This window comes from Octodon degus, unplaced genomic scaffold, assembly GCF_000260255.1.
Source record: "Octodon degus isolate 3935 unplaced genomic scaffold, OctDeg1.0 scaffold00048, whole genome shotgun sequence".
Classification (NCBI taxonomy): domain Eukaryota; kingdom Metazoa; phylum Chordata; class Mammalia; order Rodentia; family Octodontidae; genus Octodon; species Octodon degus.
The window spans coordinates 10866692-10877133 of NW_004524624.1; the positions used below are offsets into that span (position 1 = coordinate 10866692).

Here is a 10442-nt window from a genome sequence, read left to right on the forward strand (position 1 = left end):
CTGGCATGTGGTGCTGGGGATCGAACCGCGGTCCCTGTGCTTTGCCAAGCTTGTTTCAAGTAGGTGCTTTAGACCACTGAGCCATCTCTCCAGCCCCCCCATTATTCTTATTTGAACATTTTCTTCTCATTTTCCAGTATCTATTATACATTTTTGGTCCTTATTTACACTTTTGGTTTCTCATGCCAGAGAAACAATGTGGTACTTATGGTATTTTTTAAATTTAAATTTAAATTTGTTTTTGAGACAGGGTCTCACTATGCAGTTCTGACTTTCCTTGAACTCACTATGTATCCTAGGCTGGCCTTGAACTTCCTCTTCTGCCTCCTGAGAGTGGGGATTGTAGGTGCCACTGTACCCTGCACAATGTGGTATTTTAAATGTGTGTGGCAAATTTATTTCACTTAAGAGAATGATCTCAACTTGGGCATAGTGGTGCACACCGATAATTCCAGCATTCAGGAGGCTGAGTCAGGAGGATCACTGGGAGTTTGAGATCAGCCTTGGCTACAAAGTGAGCTCAAAGCCAGCCTGCACTGCATAGCAGACCCTGTCTCAAAAAGACAAAAAAAAAAAAAAAAAAAAAAAAAAAGTAAAAATCTCAAGGTACATCATCTATTTACCTAGAAATGTCTCAAGCATATCTTTCTTTGTGGCACAATAATCCTCCACTGCATAATATATACTTTACCACCAACTGTTACCTCTATATCCTTAAGTGCAATGTTGAGCCTTTTTGAGTGTTTTTCCTCTTAGTAAGACAAAGGGGTGTGTGTGTGTGTGTGTGTGTGTGTGTGTGTGTGCTGGGGATTGAACCCAGAACCTTCATACTGAGCTAGTTTTCCAGGCCTTTTCCTCCTGCATCAGACTCCAAGCGCTAGGGTTACTGGTGTGTGCCATCAGGCCCGGCTAGAGCCTTTTCTACATTGGGCAGATGCTGTCACTGAGCTACAGGGACCACAGGTAGCCCCAGAGCTGAGGAACAGCTTTGATTTTTGCTAAAATTTGTGAGTTCACTGCTTTCTGATCCACCCTGCACTGCTCTGAAATCTGGTATCTCTCTTTCTTGGTGACAAAAGATCTCACCCTCCTGGTGTCTGGATTTCTGCAGCTGCTGCTTCTTGAAATAAGCATCACTGAAGTGTTTGGGGATTTTCACTTTGCTGATAACACTTTTGGTAGAGGTGGCAATGACAAATATCTGGCGTGTTCTTCGTAGAGGAACATGATTAAGGCTCAGAGGCCCAGTCACAAGTAGCAAACCACTGGCCAACTGCTTCAGGAAGACCACTCTCTTGCCTCTGTGACACCCAGTTAGGATGATCAAGATGGTGCCAGGAATAATGCTAGCTTGAAGTTTCCGCATGTGCTGACTGAAGGGTTTCTTGCCGTGGCTCAAGAGCTTTCGGGGAACATCTTCAGTAGGGTAGTATCTAGGCATTTTTTGAAGCTTAACCATTCAGGTACATCCATTCTTTTTTTTTTTTTTTTTTGGTGGAACCAGGGATTGAACTCAGACCCTTTCTACTGAGCTATCTCCTTGGCCCCTCCTTTTCTTTTCTTTTTTTTTTTTTTTTTTTTGCAGTACCGGGGATTGAACTCAGGACCCTGTACTTGCCAGGCAAGTGCTTATTCTACTAAGCTATCTCCCTGGCACCATGTACCTCATTCTTGTCCCCACCGGCTGGTTTTGTGATTGTAGCAAGAACTTTCTCCCTTTTCTTCTCAACCTTTGATTTAGCAGCTGTGTACTTTCTCTTGTACAAAGCCTTTCTGGAATACATAGCAGATCGAGAGTATCTACCAATTCCTCTAACCAGGACAGGATTTTGGCTGCAGGGGGGCTGCCCCTTCTTGGATTTTTTTGCCTTCACCTTACCCTTTTTACCAGTGCCACTGGCAGCAGCCTTCTAGGATTTGGGTTTCCTCTCCTTAGTGTCTGGCTTCTCAGTTTTTTCACCTGCCATCTTGCAAGATGGGAAAGAGGTCCCTCATTTTTTTTTGTTTTTTGGTGGAACTGGGGATTGAACTCAGGCCCTTGCATTTGCCAGGGAAGCGCTTATTCCACTGAGCCATCTCCCCACCCCCTTCTCTTTTTTTTGTTTTGTTTTGTTTTTTGTTTTTGGAGACAGGGTATTGCTGTTTTACCTAGGCTGGCTTCAAACTCTTGTATTTAAGTGATCCTCCTACCTCAGCCTCTGGAGTAGCTTAGATTACAAGTGTGAGTCACTACACTGGACTCCTAACAGCCTTTTTACTGAATCTAGCAGACACTCATTAGTCCTTTCCCTTTCTGTACCCACTCAGTAGCTAAACTGCCTAGGCTGGGCTTCAACTTGGATCCTCCTGCCTCTGCTTTCCACGGTGCTGAAACTGTAGATGTGTGTCACCATGTCTGGCTACCCACCACTGATCCTCTACTTCTTTTTTTTTGTTTGTTTTTTTGGTACTGGGAATTGAACTCAGGACCTTGCATTTGCCAGGCTAGTGCTTATGCCATTGAGCTCTCTCCCCAGCCCTCACCATCCACTTCTCTCACTTCATCTAAGTTACCTTGTCAGTTTTCACTCCTACCTACAGGCTCATCTTACACTCTTCCTTCCTGAAACAGCCCTTTACTTGGGGCAATAATGACAGTTTGGATTGCATAGGAATTTCTTTTTGTGGTACCAGGGATTGAACTCAGGACCCTGCACTTGCCAGGCAAGCGCTTATTCTACTGAGCTATCTCCCCTAGCCCTAGGGCTTGTTTTTTATTGCGTTTTTTAAACACAGGGTCTTGGTATATTCCAAGATGGCCTTGAACTCACTATGTAGCCCAGGCTAATGTTGAACTCATGGTGATCCTACTGCCTCTACCTCCCCAGAGCTGGAATTACCATGCCCAGCTCGGGAGTGACTCCTGTAGAAAGCCTTTCACCCTTCCTGTGTCCCAAGCAATCTAAATCTTTGTACTCCCTCAATACTTAATGTAGCATAGCAGCCGGGGAGATGGCTTAGTGGAAAAAGCGCTTCCTGGCAAGCGCAAGGGCCTGAGTTCAATCCCCAGTTCCACAAAGAAAAAAAATAAAAATAAAAAAAAAAAAATAAAAACACAAAAAAATTAATGTAGCGCTGACACGACCTATTTACAATCTATAGATTTTGCATGGTTACAAATTCCACGGCAACAGAGAATGTAACATTTTTCTCTATATTCTAATAAGTCTTATTAAATGAAACAAATAAATGACTGGGCATGGTGGCACATACACACCTGTAATCCCAGCACTTGGGAGGCTGAGGCAGGATTGTTTTGAGTCTGAGGCCAGCTTGGGCGACATAAGTGAGTTTAAGGCCAGCCTAACTATATTCAAGACCTCGTCTCAAAAAAACCCCTCCAAAACCAAAATATGAATAAATGCCATAAGCAGACTCCTCAGCTTACCTTAGGCCCATAGAAGGCACCATCTCCAAGTTTGAGGTCCCAGGGTTCTCCAGACTCCTCTAAGGTCTGTTGAAGGACCTTTGGAGGGAATGAGACAAGAGAGAACAAGAGGGGAACAAGTCACTCGGGACTGCCTGAGCAACATCTCTCATCTATGCCCGCCAACGACGCCCAGCATCCTCCATGGGAGGATCCTGGTTATCACTCCCAACCATACTGCAGGGTGGTTTATCTCTGCTTCCCTCCAGCCTGCTTACCTGCTCAGCATGGTCCCAAAGGTGAGGCTCTCCCAGGAAGCCAGATGGCCTTGTAGACAGTGACAGGTGGAAGGAGAAGCCAAGCACAGCATAGACAGAGCGGAGGAAATCAAGGCAGCCCCCGATCTCTGCTTGCAGCTGGGGGCAGGAAATGAGGGTGTGTGTGTCAGCTAGAGACCTGGGATAACAGTGGTTTGGGGGAAGTAAGAGCAAAAACAGGAAAAGTGGAAGACAGCTCCAGGCAGAGGGGAACTGTATTAGACATACGAGGCAACTGAAGATCACAGAGATTTGGAGGTTAAGAGAAGTAAAGGTGGGTCACGAGATGTGCTGATGGAGCCAATAAGGGTCACCTGATCTGGAGCACAGAAGATGTGAGCGTCATCTTGCTGGAAGCGCCAAAGCCGCGTCAGTCCCCCCAGGCTGCCAGAGGCCTCAGCTCGGTGCAGGGCTCCAAAGTCTGCGAGTCGCAGAGGCAGCTCCCGCCAGGATCTGGGCCGGTGGGCGAACATCAGGCTGAGGTTGAGATGAGAAGGGGTCAGGGCCATAGGGTGAGCCAACCCCTGTGACTGCTCCCCTAGCTCGGTGTATTCTCTGTACCTCCAGCTACATTCTCTCTACCCACCAAGCCCCTAGCACAGTCTAAGCCAGCCTGGATCAAAAGCCAATTTATCAGTCACACACAGGAACAACTGCCACTCACTATGCCCCTGTTCTGTGACTGTCATTGAGCCTTGATGCTACTTTTTTTAAATTTTACTTTTTTTGGCTAGGGAGATGGCTCAGTGGAATAAGTGCTTCCCTGGCAAGTGCAAGGGCCTGAGTTCAATCCCCAGTTCCACCAAAAATAAATAAATAAATAAATAAATAAATTAATTAATTAATTTTACTTTTTATTTTTTTGAGACAGGGTCTTCTCGCTATGTAGTTCAGGCTGGCCTGGTACTCATGGTGAGCCTCCTGTGTCAGCCTCCATGTGCTACCACACTTAGCTTGATGTTACTTGGAAGGAGACTTGCGACCCAGGAGGAAGAATGATTTCCCCAAACCCACCAGGTTGGTAAGAGGGCAGATTCAAGATTCAAATTAGATGTTGTACTAGTCTTTCCAACCTGTTTTGTAGCCCCACGAGGACCTACTTGTTCTGTTTCACAGCTCACCAGTGTGCTGGGCAATTCATGGGCTTGAGGGCAAGGGTCCCTGTGTGATGCTTGGCAGGGTGGTCACTCTGGGAGCTGGTGGGCCCATCAGAGCCCTTGGGCTGCAGGGTAAATATGTCTTCCCTGTAGTGCTCCCAGTGCCCCGACTGTTCCCACAGTTTCACAGAAAATAGCGTGGGGGTTTTCACCTCTGAAAAACCACGGCGGGCATACTCAGCCTGGAGAAGGCAAGACACGGAAGGTTAGCTTAGTGTCACTGGAAGGATAAATGGCAGGAAGGCAGCTGACTGATTTTCCTAGGCTCTCAGGCTGTGCTGACCTCAGCCACAAGCTATTACGTGTCCTGTTCCTGCTCCCTCACTGATGCCACACAACACAACTACAGTACCTCACTACAGATCACCAGCACCTTACAGTTCAGTTTTTGTTTTTGATGGTTTTTTTTTTTTTTTTTTTTTTGTATTTTAGGGAAGGGCCTACAGAACGTTCAGGATCTCACTACTAGATCGGACTTGTTGTGATCCGCCTGTTTACAGCCTCCCAAGAGCTGGGATTATAGGTGCGCTCCACCACGCTCAATCGCAATCGCTGGCTCAGTGCACCCTGGAGGCGGGGCCAGCATGGCAGGCCTGGCGATCACACCCCCATCCCCTGTGCCTGCTTGCTGGTGCTTTAATCTGTTGAGCTATTTGGATGGCCCCACAGTTTGTTTCTTAAACATCCTGGCTTCTAGGTCATAGTCCTTCCCATCTCCTTTCCTCTGGATTTGGGTCTCTCTTACCCTTATAAATGCCACCAGGGCATTATACACTCTGGTCCCACGTGGTAGGAAGAAGCAGCTCCCAGGGCTCAGTTCATGGAAAAAGAAGAGCTCTTGTTCCTAGGGACAGAGTGGCAACTGTTAATTTAAGGTGGGGCAGGGGACTCTGAAATTTCAAGATGTAAGTGACAGAGCCGCAGAGTCTGTTCACTGAACCTGCTCATAACCTTGCATTCAGGTTCCATGTCTCTCTATCCCACATCACTAACCCGCCGCTCTCTTCCCAAACCCTGTACCTTTCCGATGCGCTTGTGGTCCCGAGACAATGCTTCCTCCCTCTGTGCTTCCCATTCCCTCAGCAACTCAGCTGTAGGGAAGGAAATCCCTGACACTCTCTGTAGGATCTCTTGACTCCCTGGAGATCTCCACAGGGACGAGGAGTTCTATGGGAAAACAGAGGCAATCAAAGGAAAGAGAAGGACCATGAAGGTGCCTTACTCTTTCAAGCGTCTTCTGATGTAAGTGGCAGAGGTTCACCCACTCAAGCTAGTCTCACCCTCTCCCACTTGTCACTTCCCTTCCCACCACCACCACCATAAAGGTGAGAATCCTTCCTCTGGATGTATTTGCAGCCTTGGGTTTGCCAGACTGTATTCCTGTATATGTTCTAGACAAGCCTCATCTTCCCTCACCTCCTCTGTCTCTCCCCATTCTCACTGCTTTACCATTACCTTGTACTTAGTTCCTTCCTCTTTTCATGAAAGACTGCTTAGAGCAGTACCAAGCTCCAGGCAGATGTCTGTTTATCCACTCCTTATGAAATCCTGTACAACTCCCAGAAAAGCCAACCCTCCTTCCATACTAAAACTTACTCTTCCCAGCCAAATAGCTCAGCGGATTAAAGCACCTGCAAGCAGGTGCAGGGGCTGGGGGTTTGATGGCCCCGCCCCTCAGGGCACATTGAGATGGCAACTGAGACTGGAAGTCGTGGCACTAGCCTGTAATTCCAGCTCTTTGGGAGGCTTTAAACAGGTGGATCACTACAAGTCCAATCTAGGAGTGAGACCCTGAACACCCTTTAGACCCTTCCCTAAAATATAGAAAAAAATAAAAAAATAAAACTCTTTTCCTTAACAATAAATAGTACTGGGACTGGTGAGATGGCTCAGTGGTCTAAAGCACCTACTTAGAACAAGCTTAGCAAAGTACAGCGACCACTGCGGTTCAATCCCCCAGTACCACATGCCAGCCCGCCCCGCCCCCTGGTGGACTGAGCTGGACACACACACACACACACACACACACACAAATAAATAAAATTTAAAAAAAAATAGTACTAAAAAAAAAAAAAAATCTTTTTTTTTTTTTTTTTTTTTTCTTTGAGATAAGGTATGTAGTTAAGGCTGGTATTAAACTTATTTTATAGCCCAAGTTGTTCTTAAACTTGTAATCCTGCTGCCTCAGCCTTCCAAGTACTGTCATAATAGGCATGTGCCACCACACCCAGTAAGAACCTACATTTTATAGCACTTTCTTCTGACTTCATTGTGTCTATGACATGGATTTACTGGTAGTACAGGAACTGTTTTATAGATGAAGACAATATATAAGGAGGTCAGCCAAAGTCACACACCTCTCTGGTGGCACACTGAGACTAATGCAGAGAGCTAAGTTTTCAGCTTATGGCTTGTTGTTCTACAAATCTACCTATTCCTTTGTTCGCTGCTCCCACCCTGTCTAGCAGCTCTCTTTGTTAAAAGCAGTACTTTCTTTTTCAAGAACAGAATATATTTACTGGGGGAAAGAAGAGCAATATTTTTACAAAAGATGTGCATTTCACATAGAACTTTCTCTCTGTGCCTGTTGAACAGCACTCTTCACCTCCCTCTGCAGCCCCGTCTCCCCTCCCTGTATATTGCTGCCTAGACCACTCACACACAGGTTTCATGTTTCTCCCCCTTCATTTCAGGTGGGGGTGGGTGGTGGTACAAAGGATCCAAACTCAGGGCCCTTGCACTAAATTACAACCTTTTCTTGTACAGGGTAGGCTCCAACTTGTGATCTTTCTGCCTCAGCCTTCCCCTACTGGGATCACAGGTGTGTGCCACTCCACTGTTTTTAAAGCTTTTTTTTTTTTTTTTAACATTTATTTATTGTGTGGTGGGGGGCAGCTCAGCCCACCAGGGGGCGCAGCTGGCTGGCATGTGGTGCTGGGGGATCGAACCGCGGTCCCTGTGCTTTGCCAACCTTGTTCCAAGTAGGTGCTTTAGACCACTGAGCCATCTCTCCAGCCCCCCACTCCACTGTTGCCTGTTATTTTCTGTTTTGTTTTCTCCTTATGGCTATATCTCTTTTAACATTTATATCAGACTAGGGAATTTAAAATGGCTTCTGGGGCCAGGGAGATGGCTCAGTGGAATAAGCGCTTCCTTGGCAAGCGCAAGGGCCTGAGTTCAATCCCTGGTTCCGCAAAAATAAATAAATAAATAAATAAAGCCTGAAAATGGCTTCTGGGGGCCAGGGATGTGGCTAAGTGGTAAAATTATATCCTTGCATGCACAAGGCCCTGTGTTTGCCCCTCAGCATCACAAAAACAAATCAACAAACAAACAACTGACATCTGGGCTCTGGCAGGGTATCCAGTATCTGTCATCAAAACGAGAGATTCTAGAGTGTGGGGACCAATATCTTCTCCTTCTGGATTCCTTCTTTATCATGCCAGCAGAGAAAGGTCTGGGAGAGGCCAGCCTTCCAATCCTCCTGCTTGCTCCTGTGAAAACAGAAGCCTCACCCTAAGGATAACCTCCCAACTGACCGTGAGCAGCTTCAGCACTCCAATCTGTCCAGTGTGCCGAAGGTGGGGCCCCCGGCAAAGGTCAACTGACGTGCCACACCTGGGGGAGAGCAGAGGCCAGTCAGTAGTTTCTAGACCACTGTCCCTAGGGCTCATTTTCTTTTCTTTCTTTTTTTTTTTTTCCGGAACCGGGGATTGAACTCATGTCCTTGCACTTGCCAGCCAAACTCTTATTTTACTGAGCCATCTCCCCAGCCCCCTCATTTTCTTTTCTTTTCTTTTTTTGAGACAAAGTCTTGCTATGCAGCGCAGGATGGCATTGAGCTTGTTTATGTGGCTCAGACTAGCCTCAGGCTCACAGCCATCTTCCTGCCTCAGCCTCCCAAGTACTGAGATTACAGGCGTGTGCAGTACCATGCCTGATTCATTTTCTCTTTCACAGTCTTTAGCTGACAGGAGGAGGAAGCAAAAGGGAAGGAACTGTTCACAGACAGAGAAACTGATGCTAGATAAAAACCGATTCATTTCTTTTCTAGGAGTAACAGAGATTACTGTCCACTTCTCTGCCCTTATGGCTTCCAAGGCTTTCCACTGCTGCCCCGCCCCGCCCTCCTTCTTCACTCTGACAGAGCTCACCCATACACTGTTGCTGTTGAGCCTGTCACCTTCTCCTCAATCAGACGAAGCTTAAAGGGGTTATCCTGGAAGAAAAGGGGGTGACAAGAGGAAAGCCAAGTTTTTATTCCCATTCAAATGTTCTGGCAAAGAGAGCTGCCCCACCCTCAACGCTCCATCTTCCTCCTAAAACTGCACTGAGACCAACCTTAAAGAGCTGGCGCAGCTGATCTCGGGAAGCTTCAAGCCTGCGGAAGGGATGTGCATCAGCTGCAATCCTCTGGCAAATCTGCTCCAAAATAGGTAACTCTGAGCCCTGGACTGTCCTGCAAAGAGCAAGAGTTGTTGGTTTACCTTCTCCAAGAAGTATCATTAGAAAAAAAAAGAAAGAAAGAAAGAAGTATCACCGGATAGCACACCAGTTGGCTAAAGAGTAAACTCTTATGCTCCAAGAAAAATAATGCACAAGTATTGGCAGAGACCGATAAATCCAGGAAAACATGAATCAAGAAGAGATCTGTATATATGCACTATTGGGGATCAACTCCTAGGTTTGCAAGGCTAGGCAAGTACTTCAGCACGGAGCTGTATCTCCAGCCTAATGTATAATTTTATAGCTGGCAGAAGTTTTTTTGGGGGGGGCAGGGGCACTCAGGACACCTGAGCTAAGGGGAGGCCCCCTAATTTTATAGCTGGAAGAAAACTCTAGGCAAGTTTTTTTGTTGTTTTTCTTTTGAGATACAGTCTTAAATTAGCCTTAAAAATACAATGTATTCAATCTCCAGTTCTGTTAAAAAGAAAAAAGAAAACACAATGTAGCCCAGGCTGGCTTCAAATTCATGGCAATCCCCCTCCTCAGCCTCCTGAGCGATGAGATTACAGGTGTCCGCCACCAGGCCTGGGATATGCATGAAGTTAAAAGCTGAGTGCCGAAATCTGGATGGACAAAATTAGAACAAGAGTAATGAATGGATGAAGTAAGATCTGAAAATTTATGAAAACTAAAGGTGAATTTTAAGCAGAGTTAGAAGAGGGACATGACCTCATAGAGAGCTTGTACCAGTGTCACAGAGATGCCTAGAGAACCTTCTCCTCAGAAGCTGTCCCAGAATAAATTCTCCTTATTTCTTGACACGCTACTCACCGCTCCTTTTCCAGGAAGAAATCATGGTAAAAGCCACGCTCTGTACTCGGACCTCGGCAGAGAACAGCACCCAAGAATTGTTCAGCTGCTGCCCCTAGGATGTGGGCGCTCGAGTGCCAGAACACCTGAATTTGTAAGAAAACTGTGAATTCACAAACTCTTAACTCTTAGATCTGATCCTTTTCCTCAGACACTGGTAGGAAAACCATTGATTTTTCTAAGAATAATTACTATAAAATAGAGAAACTAGGCTTTGAGAAGGACCATTAAATAGTAGTAGCAATA

The 10442-nt window shown here is 46.2% G+C and overlaps 1 protein-coding gene across 1 annotated transcript in view; it reads right to left on the minus strand.

Annotated features, from left to right (window-relative positions):
* Nucleotides 1-10442, minus strand: part of Tars2 (threonyl-tRNA synthetase 2, mitochondrial) — a 19124-nt gene that overhangs the window by 6562 nt on the left and 2120 nt on the right. The window contains exons 4-13 of the mRNA XM_004632394.2: nucleotides 10158-10282; nucleotides 9222-9339; nucleotides 9035-9099; nucleotides 8420-8498; nucleotides 5901-6047; nucleotides 5626-5724; nucleotides 4845-5062; nucleotides 4038-4200; nucleotides 3685-3822; nucleotides 3428-3505 (exon numbers count right to left, since the gene is read on the minus strand). Coding sequence (XP_004632451.1) covers nucleotides 3428-3505; nucleotides 3685-3822; nucleotides 4038-4200; nucleotides 4845-5062; nucleotides 5626-5724; nucleotides 5901-6047; nucleotides 8420-8498; nucleotides 9035-9099; nucleotides 9222-9339; nucleotides 10158-10282 — 1230 coding nt within the window. The remainder of the gene's footprint in view (nucleotides 1-3427; nucleotides 3506-3684; nucleotides 3823-4037; nucleotides 4201-4844; nucleotides 5063-5625; nucleotides 5725-5900; nucleotides 6048-8419; nucleotides 8499-9034; nucleotides 9100-9221; nucleotides 9340-10157; nucleotides 10283-10442) is intronic.